At 47.6% G+C, this 21,122-nt stretch overlaps 1 protein-coding gene across 2 annotated transcripts in view; it reads right to left on the reverse strand.

Moving 5' to 3' along the window:
* The window catches only part of LOC141059894 (uncharacterized), a 70,790-nt gene that overhangs the window by 15,858 nt on the left and 33,810 nt on the right, over positions 1–21,122 (reverse strand). The window contains exons 1-2 of one of the 2 annotated variants that reach the window (XM_073556088.1): positions 17,035–17,503; positions 864–1,085 (exon numbers count right to left, since the gene is read on the reverse strand). In XM_073556088.1, coding sequence (XP_073412189.1) covers positions 864–1,085; positions 17,035–17,101 — 289 coding nt within the window. In that variant the 5' untranslated portion in view covers positions 17,102–17,503. Of the gene's footprint in view, positions 1–863; positions 1,086–17,034; positions 17,504–21,122 lie in introns of those variants that run through there. The other variant, XR_012222621.1, reaches the window with a different exon arrangement.

The raw sequence follows: 21,122 nt of genomic DNA on the forward strand, positions 1-21,122 counted from the left end.
ATTCCACTCCAGAAATACTCTGTGCTGCTGGGATCCTGCTTCTACAGCTGTAACAAGCAGTCTGTGATACCCATTAGACCAGCTGCCAAAAATTTTCTTATAATCTCTATTGCATTTGCACTTTACCCACCTACCACTACAGCTACAACATTTGTCTCATAACTATCTGATATGATTAATGCGTAAATGTTACGTATACTGTGCAAGTTTGTATGGATCATAAACTACCTATCTTGTATTGAATTTTTTATATAACGCTCTTCCTCTGGATACTGATCTATACCCATCTGGGTTTGCGCCCCTTGTCTTTACATATATTTAGGCATGGTTTTGTGATCCTACTGTTTATCACCTGATTTAAAATAAAATTGATTTTTTCACTCTCATGTATTGGGACTTTATGGTTGGATTCACTTCTCTCTTCGCAAGCCTGAATCTGGTGAGGGTCATCATATATACAACTCTCTACATTCACTCCTATTTTTGTTATGTTAACTGCCCCCATTCTCCATAGGGGCGATAAACCCAAATATCAGACATCTATGGAATATCCTGCGAATGTGACCTGTATGTCAGACTGTAGGTAGTGAATATGTGTCAGTTAGCGGGTGTATATATTTTTTTTTACAGAATGCCCTGTCACAGGAGGTAGGATGCTGCAGGGATCTCCGATGGGCAAGACATTATAAAGAATTGGCTCTTGTGTTACAGAAAGGAATATTAATCCCTGAACTAAGCAACTTTCTACACTGTCAGCACCACTGCTTGCCGTCAGTAAGTGGAAACATTCCTGGTTACATTTAGATGGAAATTCTGTACACACCTCAGTTGTAACAGGTGGCAGGTGAATGACATGTACTCACCAGTCCATGGGGGATTAGTTTTGGTCCCATTAGGATAAGTACAATCCAGGGTGGTCTCCTTGTTAAACAGAAAGTCCCCACAGAAGATCTCACAACACTCATACGCGGTGTTCTCTCTAGTACATTTTTTTCCATCTAGTTCAAAAGGTTTTCCATAAAGACCGCTGCATTCATGGAAGCAGTCTTGCACCTTCACACACCGGGGGGATGCACCATTTTCTCCTGAAAGTAGAACCAAGTGTAAAAGCCAGGATCTCTCCCCACCTTGGTATAAATGACAGTGGCAAGGGCTGGTGATCTGAAGACCCGACACATTGACGTTCTGCACAAGTACAGGCCACACTACCAATAATCTACCATGGATAGGTGATCACTTGCTGATTGCATGGGGCCAACCACTGGGTCCCCACCAATGCAGAAAATTGGGGGGGGGGCCCTAGTGTTTCTCCTGCAGCCACATAGACAATGAATTTAGTTATAACTTCATAACCAACAACAAATTAAACTAGAAGTGCCCCCATCACAGAGACAAGCAGTAGATTTAGCCATCGCCTGGTGCCACTTGGAGGAGCTCACGGCATAAAGATTTATACAACGGCCATCAAATGGCTATTCAAGTTATTACTTTTGTTATTTTCAACTAAGCACATTTGCAATTTGACTTGCTTTTACTATTTGCCAACATTCTCCTGCTGTAAGAGGGTTTATTTTATATACTGTACAGCTCATTGCCAAGTACATCAATCACCATAGCCTGGCCATGTGAGGCGGAATTCCAGGCTGAAGAGTTAACTCATGAGATACCAGTCCGCTCAATTCTTCCCATTAATTTCTAAAAAACAATTAGCTGCTCAACTTTCTTTTGTTCCTCGCAACCCCTGACTGAGCAGTGGTTATAAGTCCTGCATAATCACAAGCCTCTGGCCCCCATTATACACAGTTTTCAGAACAGCTCTCCTAATCACAGCTCTCACTATCCTGAGCCTTGTGTTTCTTCAGATGTCTTAAAAGAATACAGTAAAGGCTAAGATGTATGCACTGACCACATGAAATTTAACTCTTACCCACAAATGGACGTACCAGTACGTCTTGGCGATAATTCAGGCACATGAGCCATACCTGCACAATTGCTGCCAGCTCAGCTTTACCCCTCGAGCCTGCTTTCACCTTCATGACCGGGCCAAATTTTACAATTCTGACCACTATCACTTTATGAGGTAACAACGCTGGAACGCTTCAACGGATCACACTGATTCAGAGATTTACATTTGTGAAAAAAAATGGAGATTCTCAAACTTTTAATTTTTATGCCCTCAAATCAGAGACCTATGTCATACAAAATAGTTAATAAACATTTCCCACATATCTACTTTATATCAGCACAATTTTGGAAACTTTTTTTTTTTTAAAGAAGATATAAGGGTTAAAAGTTGACCAGTGATTTCTTACTTTTCCAACAAGTTTAGGGACCACCTCACATTTCAAGTGACTTTGAAGGGTCTATATGACAAAAATTACCTAAAAGTGACACCATTCTAAAAACTGCACCCCTCAAGGTGCTCAAAACCACATTCAAGAAGTTTAGTAACCCTTCATGTGTATCAGAGGACTTGAAGCTTTGTGAAAGGAAAAAAAAAAATTAACATTTCATTTTTCACAAAAAAAAAAAATGACTTTAGACCCAAATTTTTATTTTCACAACGGTAACAGGAAAAAAATGGACCTCGACATTTGCTGTGCAATTTCTCCTGAATACGCAGATAACTTATTAGTGGGGGAAATCTACTGTAAGGGTGTGTGCACACACTGCGGATTCTGCTGCGGATTTGGCCCTGCGGATCAGCAGCGGAATTAGCTGCGGTGTACAGTTGCATTATTCCCTATGGGAATACAAAACCGCTGTGCACATGGCTGTGGAATTTTCCACGTGGATTGTGCTGCGGATTCCGCAGCGGTTTGCCATCTCCTCCATTGTGGAGATGATAAACCGCAGGCCAATCCGCAGGTCTCTTGACCTGTGGATTTATCTGCGGATTTTGCAAAATCCGCGCGGATGAATCTGCAGCAGACTCCGCAGCGTGTGCACGTACCCTTAGGGCGCACAGCAGGCTCAGAAGGGAAGGAGTGCCATTTGACTATTTGAATGTAAAAATTGTTGGAATAATTAGAGGACGCCCATGACACATTTGGAGAGCCCATGACGTGACTTAATAGTAGAAACCCCACACCAGTGACCCCATTTTGGAAACCACACCCCTCAAGGATTTTATACAGGGGTATAGTGAGCATTTTGAATCCCCACCTAGGCAACGGAACTTGATAGAATTAGGTCGTCATATTGATTATGTTCTCATTAGCGTTGAGCGCAAGTGCTCGCTACTCCAGTTTGCATTGGGTTCTCAGTTATGTACTGAATATCGAGGGTGCTCGACTGACATGCTCAAGTCCCTGCTCCACATGTTCCGCGGCTGCTAGACACACACACAAAGAGAAAAAAAAAAAAAAAAAAAAGAGCTGGTATCCTATCCGCCAGGGCTGTGAAGTTGGTAAGCCAAACCTGCGACTCCGACATTTCCCTTAGGCTGGAGTCACACTAACCTGCGCAAAATACGGTCAGTATTTTACATGCGTAATACGGATGACAGACCCCTAAACAGTGCTCCGTATGTCATCCGTAATCAAGGTGTGGTCGTGTATTTTGCGCATGTCAGCATCCGTATGTAATCCGTATGGCGAGATTTTCTTGCAGGCTTGCAAAATGGGCATAAAATGGAGCCCTATGACAGTTTTAATAAAGAAATGAAAGAGTAGATATAGACACATTGAATATATATATATATGCATTCTTTCTGTGTGTATATATCTATTCTTTCTTTCTTTATTAAACCTGTCAGTGTGAGTTTACTGTATAGCGCACTGAATTGCCGGCTTTACTAAAAGACACCGGGTGCGTATTTCTCGCAAGTCACATGTGTGGTCCGTGTGTAATCCGTATTTTTTGCGCACCCATAGACTTGCATTGGCGTACTACGGGCGTAGTACGCTGACAATCGCAGCATGCTGCGAGTGGCACGGAGCGTAGGATACGGAGGAGAAATATACGGCTGGTGCGAGTGACCCCATAGAGAATCATTGGTCCGTGTCTAATGCATGCTTTTAGCGCCTCTCACTCTCCCGTATTCCTCGCCAGTGTGACCCCGGCCTTACACAGACTCCGACTCCCACATATATTGCTTATATTTAAGTGAAAAATTTATTGTAGTACAATGTGAACATCAGACATTTAAATCATTTCTATGATCCAATAATCTATTTAGATAGAACATAATATCTATTTATTGGAATACAACTTTAGAACACAAAAAACTGTAATAAATTGTAAATATGTAATACACTGTATAATATCGATTACATATATACAGTACAGTCTATTCAGTAGGACTATGACCTGTGTATCCAACAGACTTCTGCACAACTGATGGTCCCAACCTCATTTATAAGGCAAGAAATCTCACTTATTAAACCTGACAGGGCACACCTGTGAAGTGAAAACCATTTCCGGTGACTACCTCTTGAAGCTCATCAAGAGAATGCCAAGAGCGTGCAAAGCAGAAATCAAAGCAAAAGGTGGCTACTTTGAAGAACCTAGAATATAAGACACACAGTATTTTCAGTTGTTTCACACTTTTTTGTTAATTATATAATTCCACATGTGTTAATTCATAGTTTTGATGCCTTCAGAGTGAAACTACAATTTTCATAGTCATGAGAATAAAGAAAATGCTTCGATTGAGAAGGTCTGTACTAACACACATTATATATATATATTACACACATTCACACACACACTAGGACTTCTCTGCTAAGATAAAGCCTAGATCCTCAGGCTACATTCACACTATGGGCGTAGCCAGGATCAAACCTGGGGGGGCAGAACCTCATACTGTTCTGCAGAATTTCATACTGCACACCTCAGCTGCTGCAGAACCTCATACTGCACACCCCTACACTTGAAAATAAAGCCTGCACCTTAAGAAGATGTGGTGAATGCAGTCTGTTTATTCCAACTATCAATTGATGTTGATGTGTTACTGAAGACGAGCAACATGCCTGTCCTGGGCGTACTTTTGGGCAGCTATGAGGTGTACCTGACTGGTGCTAAAATAAAGGAGTGTTAGTCTGTGTGCTATCCGGCTTTCATTCTTTTTGGTACAGATATGATAGACAGATATGGATAAATGGATATATAGATACAGCAGATTTCTAATCTGCTTTTGCTATTGAAAACATTATCTATGAGCTCAAAAACCTTTCAGGTGATGTCGTTTTTTAAAAAGCTGATCTGCTTTTGAAACTGAAAAATGTATACTCAAAAAACGCAGGAAAAACGTTGTGTGTGAATGTAGCCTTATATCAGGAATAGAACAGTCATTTATAGGACATTTCATAACTTTACCAAATTCCTATGAAAAAATATTCAGCATTGAACTACTGTACCCAATTTATGGAGTTGGAGTCGGTCCATTTTATACCAACTCCACAGCCCTGCTATCCGCGATACTCCGCCGTGAATACCCGAGCACTCAATGCAAACTCGAGTAGCGAGCACTTGCGTTCAAATCACTAAGTTTTTTTTTTTTTTTAAAAACATGGATTTTTGTGAGTACTCACCGTAAAATCCTTTTCTCCGAGACGCTCATTGGGGGACACAGACTGTGGGTGTGTGCTACTGCCGTCTGGAGGCTGACACTAGGCATACAAAAAACAAGTTAGCTCCTCCGCCGCATACACCCTCGCCCCGATAGCGGGCGGAAACCAGTTTAGTGCAAAAGCAGTAGGAGAAAATCTATAAATTAGCCTTAACGCAGAAAATCATATGTCTGAAAAAGGACCACCCTACATTAAATAAGGAATTATACTAATTAAATAAACAAGAGCCAACTGGCTATCAGGGTGGGTGCTGTGTCCCCCAATGAGCATCTCGGAGAAAAGGATTTTACGGTGAGTACTCAAAAAAAAATCCATGTTTCTCCTTCGTCTCATTGGGGGACACATACTGTGGGACGTCCTAAAGCAGTCCCTGGGTGCGAGGACAACTCACCGATCCAAGCCGCATGCCCTCCTGTTTAAAGGTGCGCCACTGCTGCTTGGAGAATTATCCTACCCAGGCTCGCATCCGACGAGGCCCGAGTATGCACATTGTAATGCTTACAAAAAGTGTGCAGGCTGGACCAGGTTGCTGCTTTGAATACCTGCTCTGCCGAAGCCTGGTGCCGAAGCGCCCACTGCCCGAGTAGAGTGCGCCCCTATCCCTGTTGGAATCGGTGCGCCTCTAATACGGTAAGCCTCCTGAATAGTTAGGCGAATCCATCTGGCTATGGTTGACCGTGAGGCTGCGAGACCCTTCCTGCGCCCTTCGGGAATCACAAACAACTAGTCCGTCTGGCGAAAAGGTGCTGTCTTTGACACGTACCTCCTGAGAGCTCTTACCAGATCTAAAGAGTGGAGCGCCCTTTCCACTCTGTGTACTGGCGCTGGACAAAATGAAGGCAGAACAATGTCCTCATTAATATGGAAAGAGGACATGACCTTCGGCAGAAAAGGCGGCGGTGGTCTAAGGACTACTTTATCCTTAAAAAAAGTCAGAAAAGGAGCTCTGCAAGATAGTGCTCCTAACTCCGAGACCCGCCTAATGGAAGTTATGGCTACCAAGAATACAACCTTCCTGGAGAGATATGACAATGAAATTTCCTGTAACGGTTCAAACGGGGCTTCCTGTAGGACACCCAGGACCAGGATAAGGTCCCAGGCGTCTATGGGTGCTCTATAGGGGGGCACCAAATGAGACCCCCTGAATGAACGTCCTGACCTGCATATTGGTAGCGATCTTTTGCTGAAAAAGGACTGACAAGGCAGATATCTGCCTCCTAAGGGAACTCGGCGCCAACCCTGCGTCTAGGCCGGACTGCAGAAAAGCCAGGATGTTGGGGACTGAAAAGGATAATGGCGCAACCCCGTGTTCGACACCAATGAAAGAAAACCTTCCAAGTGTTATGATAAATTCTCGCCGAGGCCGGCTTCCGGGCGCTAACCATTGTCGCAACCACTTCACGCCCAAATCCCGCCTGGGTCAGAATCCAAGATTCAACGGCCATGCCGTCAAAGCCAGGGCCCATGAGTTCGGGTGGCAGATCGGCCCCTGAGACAGTAAGTCTGGGCCGTTCCGGTAGACGCCAAGGCACGTCTGCGAGGAGCTGCACTAGATCCACGTACCATACTCGACGGGGCCAGTCCGGGGCCAGCAGAATTGCCGGGACCCCCTCTGTCTTGATCTTTCTGATGACCCTTGGGAGAAGCGGCAGTGGGGGAAACAGGTATGGGAGCCGAAACTGGCTCCACGGTAGGACCAACGCATCCACCGCGATTGCTCGCGGGTCCTGAGACCGAGCGACAAACGTGCCCACCTTGGCGTTCTCCCTGGACGCCATCAGATCCACGTCTGGAGTCCCCCACCGTTGGCAAATCTGCTGGAAGACCTCGGGGTGAAGGGACCATTCCCCGGCCGCGACACCCTGCCGGCTTAGGAAATCTGCTGCCCAATTTTCCACACCTGGTATGTGAACTGCTGAGATTACCGAGTGGTGCCTCTCGGCCCAACGGAGCACATGCTCTATCTCGCGCATGGTTGCCCTGCTCCGCGTGCCTCCCTGGTGATTCACGTACGCCACTGCTGTGGCGTTGTCTGACTGAACCCGGACTGGGCGTCCTGCTAGCAAGTGCACCGCTCGAATCTCCAACAGGTTGATCGGAAGACGAGCCTCTTGAGGCGACCATTGCCCCTGGGCCGTGTGATGCCGGAAGATTGCCCCCCAGCCGAAAAGACTTGTATCGGTCGTGATCACCAACCAATGATCTGGGGGAAAAGGCTTCCCCTGACGAAGAGAGGAGTCGCGTGTGCACCATTGAAGCGCCCGTCGAACCTGAGAGGGCAAACGGCACTGATGATCGAGGGGGAACGGACTCCCGTCCCAAGCCGCTAAGAGAGCATGCTGCAGGGGATGGAGATGAAATTGAGCAAACGGAATTGCTTCCATCGCCACCACCATCCTTCCTAGAACCCTCATCCCGAACCGGATAGTGTGAGGGCCCGGTTGTTGAAGACTTCATGCTCCCTGCCGGAGCGCCCGAACCTTGTCCTGAGGGAGAATTACCAACCCTCGGGAAGTGTCGAAAATCATCCCCAGGAATAGAATCCTCTGAGCTGGGGTAAGGGATGATTTCTTCCCGTTGATCAACCATCCTAGGCGAGCTAGGGTATCCAGTGTGATGCTGACGTTCTCCTCGCATACCCGAAAGGACGGCCCCTTTACCAAGAGGTCGTCTAAGTACGGCAAAACCACTATGCCCCGAGAATGTAGAACGGCCATGACGACCGCCATCACTTTCTTGAATATCCTGGGGGCTGTGGCCAACCCGAAAGGTAGGGCCACAAATTGAAAATGCCGGCCATCGATTGCAAACCGAAGGAACCTTTGATGCGGGGGAAAAATAGGGATGTGCAGGTAGGCATCCTGGACATCGATCGAGGCCAAATATTCTCCGTGCTCCATGGACAATATGACCGACCGGAGAGATTCCATGCGAAAACGCCTGACCCTGATGAACCTGTTCAGGAGCTTTAAGTCCAGGACCGGCCTTACTGTTCCGTCCTTGGGAACTGCGAACAGATTGGAATAAAATCCTTGGGTCTTCTCGCACTCTGGTACAGGGACAATGACCCCGTTGCGCCGCAACACCTCGATGGCCCCTAGCAATGCCTCTGCCCGGGATTCTGTTTTGGGAAGCCGGGAAAGAAAAAAAATCGTCTTGGCGGATCTTTGCAAACTCTATTTTGTACCCGGAACACACTAATTCTGCCACCCATGCGTCGCGCGCCACCGCGACCCAGACGCGGCAGAACCTGCGCAGACGTCCGCCTACTCTGCTGTCCTCGGGTACTAGATGCCTCGAGTCATTTCGCTGAGGGCTTCTGGGACCTGGCCCCCCTTGATCTGGGCGGGCGGCCCCGCATCCTACCCAGCGGGTTGGTTCTATACGTGACCTGACGCTCCTTGTCTTGGCTATAGCGAGCTGGGGCGGAGGTACTGGCCGCTGCCATCCACCCGGGGGTGCGAAATGCTCGAAAGCGCGCCCGAGGTTGACGAAAAGGCGGCCTAATCTTTTGCTGTGGAAGGAAGCAGCTTTTTCCCCCCTGTAGCATCTGAAATGAGCTTGTCTAATTTCTCCCCAAATAGCCAATTACCCTGAAAAGGCAGGGAAGTCAAAGACTTCTTAGAAATAGAATCAGCCCGCCATAACCTTAACCACAAGGCTCTCCTAATGGCGATTGCATTTGCTGCCACTAGAGCCGCGCCATTAGCCGCATCCAAGGATGCATTAATTAAATAGTCACCCGCCATCGCGATCTGACTTGCTATCTCAGCCACTTCCGTCGGCAAATCTCTATCCTGTAGGACCTTGTTTAAAGAATCTGACCATGACATCATGGCTTTGGCTACCCACGTTGCCGCAAAAGAAGGAAAGAGCGCTGATCCCGATGCCTCATACACCGAGCGACCTAAACCTTCTATGAGTCGATCCGTGGGGTCCTTAATGAAAGAACCGCTAGGTACTGACAACAAGGACCTTGAAGCCAGGCGTGACACTGGGGGATCCACTACCGGAGATTCCGCCCATTTTTTACAAAGTTCCGATGTGAACGGATATCTCGTTTCCAGCGTTTTCTGTCCTGAAAAACGTTTGTCTGGACGTTCCCTATGCCGCTGCACTATATCCTCGAACTCAGGATAAAGTCTTAAAGGACACCTTATGACCTGCGGTTAGGGAGACATCATTGTCAATACCCAGAGTCTGATTGACTGCTTCAATAAGACTGTCTACCGTCTCCAGGTACCCCGGGGTATCCAGGTCCAAGGATTCTTCCCAGTCATCACATGAACTCTGCTCGCTCCCAGAAAATGATGACGGTGAGCGAGATGCCGCACTCACGGATGCTGAGGCACCGGAGGGGCCTGGAGACGCAGTACGTGAGTCTGCCTAGAGTGTGCGGCCCCTGCAGGCCGGAGGCTCTTGTGAGGTGGATGACCCCTCCCAAACAGGCGAGCCGTCGTCTCTACCCCTATCCGGGGCCTGAAGGGTCTCAATCGCCTTCGTGAGCGAAACCATGGACCGAGAGAGTGATAACGCCCATTCTGGGGGGATCCAGACCCCTGGGCTCTGTCGCAGGGGAGGGCTCCTGGGCGCGTTCGGAGTCGCAGGCTTCACATAACAATAGTCTGCGCTCGAGGGAACATAACCCCACAGGAAACGCATGCGGCATAAAGGAACGTGTGCGTTTTTCCTTTTCCAGACATACTGCTGGCGTCGTCCCACACACAAAAAATCCCTTAAAGGTTTGGGGGGGGGGGGGACCCCGTCCTGTAGTGCCCTAGTGTGGCTCCAGGACGGGGTCGCACTTACCCGCTCCTGCGCGTCTCTCCCCGTGCTTCAGTTCGCCTGCCTCACTCCTGGTAGGCTGCGATTCTACGGTTATCGCGGCCTACCCTGCCTTGCCGTCGGGGCCTCAATTTAATCCGGCGCCCGCCCTGGAGATGGGGGGCGGCGCCAGAAATGACGTCACGCGCAGGGCGGCGCTTCCGCCCGCGGCCCAGGCCGAAGCCGCGGGCTAAATTTAGAAACGGTCCGCCCGACCGCTACCCCGGCCGCCCGCCTACCCATGCCCGGCTTGTGACGGGGGGCGGCGCCGGAAATGACATGCGCCCAGTGCGGCACTTCCGCCCGCGGCCCAGGCCGAAGCCGCGGGCTAAATTAGAGCCGGTCCGCCCGCTTGACACGCCGGCAGACCGCTACCTCGGCCATCCGGCTGCAGCTCCCCCCACTTCTCTCGGACCGCGCCAATACCCGGAGGGAGACGAACAAGGTTAGAGGAGCGGAGGGAAGGGGGGAAGCGTGCCCCAGACTTCTCCGAAAACGCTGCCCAGGGCCCTCCACTCGCTCCAGCACATACCTGAGGTACTCTGTTTAAGACGGTGCAGGCACCCTAGCTCCGACCGCCTTGCAGGGTCGAGGAGAGGGACCGTCAGCCGCCATGCAGCACCGCCGTCCCATAAGACACTAAGCAAAAAACTGGTTTCCGCCCGCTATCGGGGCGAGGGTGTATGCGGCGGAGGAGGAGCTAACTTGTTTTTTGTATGCCTAGTGTCAGCCTCCAGACGGCAGTAGCACACACCCACAGTCTGTGTCCCCCAATGAGACGAAGGAGAAAAACAACTTTTGAACACCCCCCCTCCTCCAATTCTAATTCCAAACCCAACACGTCCCTAACCCCAACTGCAAAGAATAGAAAAAAACATAATACTTTCCATTTAACTAAGTGGGTGGCAAAGAGAGATAAGATTTACTATTTTTTTTTCTTTTTGATCACTCAGTTTGATAGGGAATTTTTCCTATTGATTCCTTTTGACCATTGTGATAGACCCTATTGTTGTCAGGTAGATCTCAGTGGGTGCACTATGCTTGCACCTGCCATTTTTTTCCCCCAGGAAGATGCTGCCAGCCAGGGGATGGCAGACGAACCGTGAGGAGGGGGGGGGGCATCATTTCTCTCTTCTCTGCTATGTATATTATGTCTGACGAAAGAGAAAAGATTGAAACACCCGGCACACTTATTTTATTTGTGATCGCTGTTATTCACTGAATAACGGCGATCACGTGTTTGGAAACTGGAAAATCCAGCGCTGATTATGATATCCATCTCTGAGTGGCACTAGAGCCTCATGAGGGAATAAGTGCCTATAGCTGCCGACGTTTTAATGCGTATGGGCGGTCGCTAAGGGCATAAAAATTCAAAGTTCGAAAATTGTGGACTTTTAAAAAATTTTCAAGTTTCATACTTTCATAAATGCAAATCATATTGATATAAATTTACTACCATCATGAAATACAATGAGTCATTAAAAAAAAAACAAACAAAAAAAAACAATCACTGGATATCTAGAAGCTCCAGATTTATTACCAGAACAAAAGTGACGCTGGCCAGAACTGAAAGATTTGGCCTGGTCAAGAAGGTGAAAACTGGCTTTGGTGAGAAGAGGCTAACTGCATTACTGCTATTTACAATATACATATAAAATTATACTCACCAGCAGGGCAGTCGGGTTCAATGGGCGTTGCTGGTCTTGGCGCCTCCTTTCTTCTTGCAATGCCGTCCTCCTTCTTGCTTTGTGTGGATGATGCTTCCCTACGCAGGTGCACTTCTCTGCCCTGACAGGGGCAGAGTAAAATACTGCAGTGAGCATGCGCCAGGGCTCATTGACCTTTCCAGGTGCATGCTCACTGAAGTACTTTGCTCTGTCCTGAACAGGACAGTGAAGTATGCCCGCGCAGGAATGCAATGCCATGGACCCTATATGGATGACGAAGGGATGCGTCATCCACACACAGCAAAGGAGGATGGCATTGAAAAAGAAGGGAGGCGACAGAACGCCTCACAGATTAGCATAATAAAAAGGCATTTTTCTTTTGTTGTAGGCCGGATCGGGGACATATCTACAGGATATTAGTATGCTGTACATGAAGGCTGAAAGGTAGTGGCCGGATCTCACATAGGGAAAACTGGCGACAGGTTCCCTTTAAAGGGAATCTGTCACCCTTTTTTGAGATATCACATAATGATATTCAATTGTGTGTCACATAAGGATTCTCTTAGTACTTTTGCCTCCCCCTGACCCCGCACCTTTCATGCATAAATACCTTTTTTATATCGGCCCAGATGTATCTAAACTGCCACGGTCCGGTCCGATGGGCGGGGCTTATTCAACTGCTCCCTTCTTGTGCATTTCTTCTTGTGTAGAGCAAGACGGGGGGGGGGGGAAACAGTTGAATAAGCCCCGCCCATCGGACCGGACCGTGGCAGTTTACATACATCTGAACCGATATAAACAAGGTATTTATGCATGAAAGGTGCGGGGTCAGGGGGAAGCAAAAGTACTAAGAGAATCCTTATGTAACACACAATTGAATGATATCATTATATGATATCTCAAAAAAGGGGTGACAGATTCTCTTTAAAGTCAACAGGGAAAATACTGCTTGCTGTGCTCACTGTAAGTGCATCTCGCCCTATATGATTTGTCTTGAAGAAAAGCAGACATGAGGCTTTGTATTCCCTTCCCACTGCACATTCCCGTCTATTACCTGGGCATCAGATCATTTGGTAACTTTAGGCTACGCTCCCACAATCAGCTTCTGGTGAGTTTTTTGTTGTGGATTTTCTACACCATTTTTGCACACATTAAGTAAAATCGATTATCTGCATTTTTTGAAAATCTGTAGTATCACAAAAAAAAAAAAAAAAAAATTATGGGAATGCAGCGTTAAGGCTACAACTGTTCAGGTCATTGTGTCTGCTGTCAGCACCTGGAGGCTGAGTGGGTAGCACTGTTGCTTTGCAGAGTTGGGGTCCTCGGTTCAAATCCTACCAACAAATGCAAGGAGTTTGTACAGTCATGGCCAAAAGTTGAGAATGACACAAATATTAATTTTTACTAAGTCTACTGCTTCATTTTTTCTAATGGCAATTTGCATATACTCCAGAATGTTATAAAGAGTGATCAGCTTAACAGCAATTACTTGCAAAGTCAATATTTGCCTAGAAAATGAACTTTATCCGCCAAAACACATTTCAACATCATTGCAGCCCTGCCTTAAAAGGACCAGCTAACATCGTTTCAGTGATTGCTCCATTAACACAGGTGTGGGTGTTGATGAGGACAGGGCTGGAGATCAATCTGTCATGATTAAGTAAGAATGACACCACTGGACACTTTAAAAGAAGGCTGGTGCTTGGCATCATTGTTTCTCTTCTGTTAACCATGGTTATCTCTAAAGAAACACGTGCAGTCATCATTGCACTGCACAAAAATGGCCTAACAGGGAAGAGTATTGCAGCTAGAAAGATTGCACCTCAGTCAACAATCTATCGCATCATCAAGAACTTCAAGGAGAGAGGTTCCCTTGTTGCCAAAAAGGCTCCAGGGCGCCCAAGAAAGACCAGCAAGCGCCAGGACCGTCTCTTAAAAGTGTTTCAGCTGCGGGATCGGGCTACCAGCAGTGCAGAGCTTGCTCAGGAATGGCAGCAGGCAGGTGTGAGGGCATCTGCACGCACTGTGAGGTGGAGACTCTTGGAGCAAGGCCTGGTCTCAAGGAGGGCAGCAAAGAAGCCACTTCTCTCCAGAAAAAACATCATGGACAGACTGATATTCTGCAAGAGGTACAGGGAGTGGACTGCTGAGGACTGGAGTAAAGTCATTTTCTCTGATGAATCCCCTTTTCGATTGTTTGGGACATCTGGAAAACTGCTTATTCGGAGAAGACGAGGTGAGCGCTACCACCAGTCTTGTCTCATGCCAACTGTCGAGCATCCTGAATCCATTCATGTGTGGGGTTGCTTCTCAGCCAAGGGAATGGGCTCTCTCTCAGTCTTGCCTAAAAACACAGCCATGAATAAAGAATGGTACCAGAATGTCCTCCGAGAGCAACTTCTCCCAACCGTCCAAGAGCAGTTTGGCGATAAACAATGCCTTTTTCAACATGATGGAGCACCTTGCCATAAAAGCAAAGGTGATAACTAAATGGCTCAGGGTACAAAACAGAGATTTTGGGACCATGGCCTGGAAAATCTCCAGATCTTAATCCCATTGAGAACTTGTGGTCAATCATCAAGAGACGGGTGGACAAACAAAAACCTTCAAATTCAGACAAAATAAAAGCATTGATTTTGCAAGAATGGACTGCTATCAGTCAGGATTTGATCCAGAAGTTGATTGAGAGCATGCCAGGGAGAATTACTGAGGTCCTGAAGAAGGGTCAACACTGCAAATATTGACTTGCTGCATTAACTCATTCTAACTGTCAATATAACCTTTTGTTACTCATAATATTGTTGCAATTATATTTCTGTATGTGATAAAAACACACACAAAAACCAGAGGGCAGCAGATCATGTGAAAATATAATACAGTATATACTCGAGTATAAGCCGATCCGAGTATAAGCTGACCCCCCTATTTTTGCCACAAAAAACTGGGAAAACTTATTGACTCGTGTATAAGCCGAGGGTGCACAGTGAGTGGCCTCAGTTATCTGCAGTGTGTGGCCCCAGTTATGACGCACAGTGAGTGGCCCCAGCTTTTCTGCAGTGAGTGGCCCCTGTTTTGTTGCTGCTGCCGCTGCCTCCCTTACAAAAAAAAAACAAAACAAAAACCTGCATACTCACCTCAGTCGCTGCCCCCTGCTCATCAGCGTTGCGCTTTGCAGTGACTGTGCAGGCAGAGAGCAATAGCGCCCTCTGACCTGAATGTCACTGCAGAGGACGCAAGACAGCTGAGCGCAGGGACAGGTGAATATGCCTCTCGCCTCCCCCCCCCGTTCATACTCACCAGGTCCTGGCGCTTGTCTCTGCAGCTCCCCTGCTTGTTGTTCCATGTTGTCTGCGCTGCTCTCTTCCTGGTTCAGCGGTCACGTGGTACCCGCTCATTAAATATGCGCATATTTAATGAGCGGGTACCATTTGACAGCTGAAGCAAGAAGAGAGCAGCGCCGACAACATAGAACAAGCAGGGGAGCTGCAGAGAAGGGTGAGTATGATCTGACACCACCGCTCCCCCTCCCCTGCCGATCCCCCCCGGTATATGACTCGTGTATAAGCCGAGAGGGGGACTTTCAGCCCAAAAAAATGGGCTGAAAATCTCGGCTTATACACGAGTATATACGGTATTTGTGTCATTCTCAAAACTTTTGGCCATGACTGTATGTTCTCCTCAGGTCTGCGTGCGTTTCCTACCACAGAGCCATTAAGTAAAACAGGTTACCAGCAGTTTAAAAAAAAAAAAAAAAAACCAGCATAAAATCTCACAAAAAAAACTCATCGTGGGAATGCAGCCTTATAAAGGCTACAACTGTTCAAGTATGTGATAGACACCAGCACAGTCTGAACTGGGGACCAGGCACAGCTGGTAACATCACATAGTGAATGCCCCACCTGCTGGAGAGTGAGAGGAGTAATCATTTTGTCTGTTAACCCTGGGTAGCACACGGTGGCTCAGTGGGTAGCACTATTGCTTAGCAGAGCATGGAGTTTGTATGTTCTCCCCACGTTTGCATGGGTTTCCATATGATACTACAAATACATTCTAATAGGGAATTTAGATTGTGAGCCCCAATAAGTAAAGAGATGATGTCTGTACAGCTGTGGACATAATGGTGTCATATAAAAGTAAAATAAATAAGACAGGCTGCAGCAGTGACATCACATCTATATATGACCACTGCAGACAATCCTTGGGCTCAGCAATAATGTGCTGGCGGAGCAAGATACAGACTGCTTAGCCCAGAAACTGCCTGTAGTAGTTGCGTATATTTCTGAGGTGACTGCTGGAGCCTGTTAGGGTATGTGCAGTGCACACATAGTTTTTAGGTGCTGCGGATTTCTCCCTGCGGATTTTGTAAAATCTTCAGGTAAATTTCAGGTCAAAAGACCTGCGGTTTATCATCTCTACAATGGAGGAGATGGTAAACCGAGGCGGATTTGAAACTGCAGCAAAACCGTGCGGCAAATTCCGCAGCATGTGCACAGCGGAAAACGCAGCAAAATCCGCAACGTGTGCACATAGCCTTTGAGAGGCATCACTGGATCCAGGAAGAACGAACAAGTTTGATTTTATTATTTTTCCCAAAGACTATCAGCATCTAAAAGAAGAGAAAACTATGGTATGGAAATTTCCATGGAGAAAATCAGAGTGCAGCAACTGGTGACACAGATTCATGAGTCATCATTTCACAGGCTCAGATCAGAGGGTAGACAGGTGTGCCTGGTCCCCACTGCGGGAACAGTACTCTCCCCTCAGCGATCCTCAATGGCAGCTCCTCAGTGGGGGTACAACTAATAGGCCTGGAAACCCTCAAGGAATACAAATAGCTGTCAAACAGGACCGTCAGACCCCAAAGATTCTCTAGCGACAAACCTCTCCGTCCTACCAGTCCCAGCCTGGGCAGTCAGGACCTCGGGAGAGCTAACCCGGGAAACAATGTGACGCCAGCACAGCGCACGTACCCGAGATCCCGGCGGCCTGGGTCCCGCACAGCAGCGGGAGAAGTGCAGCGATCACCGGCAGCGTCATCTTCAGCTGTCCGCGGGAAGTTGGGACAGCTGAGCTCAAGACACCAACTTCGCGCCAGTTCGCCAGAGCATGTGACCGCCCTGTAACGTCCTAGAGCAGCCAATCACTGCCTCGTCCGGCCTCCGTGTGACAGCGGGCGGGCTGCTCTGCGGGCCAGACGAGGCGTATGTCTGTGCGCCGTCTATACATGTTCTACCACCACTGCCTAGGCCACAGACTGGCTCACAGGTCCGTGCTATATGCAGACCACTGAGCCCACACACCGCTCTGCACACTCCCTGAGCAGCACACGGTCCAAGTGTTTGGGCGGGCGGATTTGTCTCAACTCATGCTTGTACCCTGGAATTCCTCCTCCACCCAAAAAAATATAAAATTCGAATGAAGCCCCGGACGCTGCCATATACTGCGATGGCACAAAGACTCCACTTGGACACTGTTCTTACTTTCGTGGGGTCTTTTAAGATGAGAACAAGAGCATAACCTACTACTTGTTACCATCTAAAAAGAAAGATTGACATGTCTGGGAAAACCCTCAAGTGTGGTTCATGTGTCACGAAGCCTACAGCCAGATGTGCACCGTGTGGCAGTCTCTCTCAGACACACTCCATTGCAGAAACCACCCAAGGAACCTATCAAAACCCGCTGCAAAGAAGGAACATGTGCATCTCTATGTAAAGACCACTGTGCACAGTCCCGGGACAAGGTCTTTGGTGACCTAGGCAGATGAAGCCGATAGCACCGCTCCTCATCCCCCACGTGAACCCTCAGGGTATGTGCACACGGTGCGGATTTGGCTGCAGATTTTGTGTAATCCACAGGTAAAATGACCTGTGTTTTCCTGCGGATTTGGCCTGTGTTTTTACACTTGCAGATTCCTAGAATGAAATAGGTGTATGGCTAGGTGCACACGGTGCGGATTCTGCTGCGGATCCGCAGCGTTTCTGCAGCTGTGGGTCCGCAGCAGATTTAGGTGCGTTGTACAGTACCATTGTTTTCAATGGTAAACTAGAAAACGCTGTGCACATGCTGCGGATTTTTCCGCGGTTTACAATCCACAGCATGTCAATTCTTTACTGTAGAAACGCTGCAGTTTCACCCCTCATCCATTATGAGGTGTAAAACCACAGGCAAAACCGCAGATAAACCGCAGGACTTTTGTCCTGCGGATTTATCTGCGGTTTTTATTACAAAATCTGCAGAGCCAAAAAACTCGGTATGTGCACACGCTGCAGAACCACAGCAGATCCGCAAGCATTGTACAGTACCATGTTAAACATTGGGATTCCAAAACCTCAGTGCCCACGGTGCTGATTTTTCCATGCAGATTTGCTGCGGTTTTAAATCCGCAGCATGTCAATTCTTTCTGCGGATTCCGCAGCAGTTTGACACCTGTTCCATTGTCCAGGTGTCAAACCACAGGGGAAAACCGCTGGCAAATCCGCAGGAAAACCACAAGTCACTTTACCTGTGGTTTTACCTGCAAATCCACACGGAAAAATCCGCAGGTGAATTCGCACTCTGTGCACTCACCCTTAAAATGCTGCGGAATTGACATGCTACAGAAAATAAATTGCTGCATTTCTGCACTGAATTTTCTGCAGCATGTGCACAGCGGTTTTTGTTTTCCATAGGATAACATGGTACGGTACATCCCATGGAAAACAGCTGCGGAACCACAGGGCCAAATCTGATGCGGATACCCGGCCAAATCCGCAACATGTGCATACCTTGACACTGCCCACTTCATCTCCGATGAGTCAGGTAAGGCCTGTTTCACACTTCCGTTTTTGTGTCCGCCAAACGGATCCGTTTCCGTTTTTTTGACGGAAACTGATGCAAACGGATCCGTTTTTTTAAAAACGGATCCGTTTTTTTGACGGATCCGCGGTAACCGTAATGGAAGTCTATGGGACAAAAAAAACGGATCCTGCAAAAAATGGCGGATCCGTTTTTTTACGGAAAACAACGGATTTTGACGGATTTGAAAAAACGGAAGTGTGAAACAGGCCTAACAAGCTCTGACGACCACTTCCATTAGCATGTACCCTTCTCACCAAATACCATCAAACGTTAAAAAAAAGTTACGTACTTTAGGGATGAGGCTCAACAGAGTGGTTTCAAAGTTAGATATGGAAGCAATCAATGTTTGGGAGCCACTTACACAATACCAGGAACAAATAGTGATAGTCATCCCTGACATCCTATATTTTATATGTCAGAAAAGAACAATTATGGAAACTAATGTAACTTAACTATAATGGGAGATTTGCCCACAGCTGCTATTGCACATGCTCGAGCGGCGCCATCTTGGTGGAGGGCATTTTTTTATTCTTCTCCAGCAACATGGTGCCGCCTGAGCAACAGCAGCTATTGGATCTCTATACAATCTCGATAGCTGCTACTGCGCAGGTGCCATTTTCAAAGTGACTTTTCTTTCCCCTCGCTCAAGTAAATCTGCAAAAGGGATTAAGTGCTCAGTAACCATGCGATTATACTGCAGCGCATGGGCCACGGCTGGCGCCTACCTGCAGAAGCATTTTTTTTTTTTTAAATTCAGTATGTGATGATATACATTATGTAAACTAGGGGGCAGGCAGTGAGGGCGCAGTGACCGGTCAGCAGTCTGCATTATGAATATATAATCAGAGACCCACATACATGAACCCCGCCTTATGACATGAGCATATACCAATAACACAAAACTGAAAATAAAGATTAAAGGGAATCTGTCACCCCTTTTTTCACCTATGAGCTGCCGGCACCGACATCAGGGGCTTATTTACAGCATTCTGTAATGCTGTAGATAAGCCCCCGATGTTACCTGAAAGAAGAAAAAGGAGTTACCATATATACACGCGTATAAGCTGAGATTTTCAGCCCATTTTTTTGGGCTGCAAGTCCCCCTCTCGGCTTATATGCAAGTCATATACCAGGGGGTCAGTGGGGGAGGGGGAGTGTCAGGCCATACTTAACCCCCCCCCCGGGCGTGGTTCCTGCAGCCCCCCTGCTTCTCCCGGTCTCGGGCTCCTTCCTTCTTCCTTCAATGGTCGCGTGGTACCGCTCATTTAAGTCATGAATATGCGCATATTTATGACTAATGAGCGGTACCACATGACCGCTGAAGGAAGGAGCCTGAGACCGGGAGAAGCAGGGGGGGGCTGCAGAGACCGCGCCAGGAGGGGGTAAGTATAAGCTATATTAATCTGTCCCCGGTCCATCGCTGCACGCTGCTGTCCTCTCCTCCGCATCCTCTGTCTGTGATGTTCAGGTCAGAGGGCGCAGTGACGTAGTTAGTGCGCGCCACGCCCTCTGCCTGAACGTCACTGAAAGAGGGACCCGGCAGACAGAGCGACACGCAGCCTTGGAGCAGGGATCAGTAAATATCGCCAGTGCCGGGGTCCTGAGCCAGCTGTGACACCAGCACCTGTCCCCCATCTGCTCAGGATACCGGCATCGGACCCCCAGCGACAAGAGGTATGTCTTTTTTATTTGCAGCGGCAGCAGCATATGGGGGCGTAATCTATGGAGCAGCATATGGGGGCGTAATCCATGGAGCATTTTATGGGGGCATAATCCATGGAGCATCTTATGGGGGCATAATCTATGGAGCATAATCTATGGAATATCTTATGGGGCAGCATATGGGGCATATTATTCTATGGAGCATCTTATGGGGGCATAATCTATGGAGCATAATCTATGGAATATCTTATGGGGCAGCCTATGGGGCATATTATTCTATGGAGCATCTTATGGGGGCATTATTAACCTTCGTGCAGCATTATACGTGGAGTATTTTGTATGGAGCATCTTATGAGACCATCATGAACTGTATGGAGCATTAAATGGGGTGTATTTTGTACAGAGCATCTTATGGGGCCCATCATAGACTGTATGGAGCATTATATGGGGCTCCTGATTCAATATGGATATTCAAAAACATTTAACCTACTGATGTCTCAATTAATTTTACTTCTGTTGGTATCTATTTTTATTTTTGAAATTTACCAGCAGCTGCTGC

The sequence above is a fragment of the Dendrobates tinctorius genome, unplaced genomic scaffold (genome assembly GCF_039654945.1).
Source record: "Dendrobates tinctorius isolate UK_male_01 unplaced genomic scaffold, ASM3965494v1 ptg000231l, whole genome shotgun sequence".
In the NCBI taxonomy this organism is placed as follows: domain Eukaryota; kingdom Metazoa; phylum Chordata; class Amphibia; order Anura; family Dendrobatidae; genus Dendrobates; species Dendrobates tinctorius.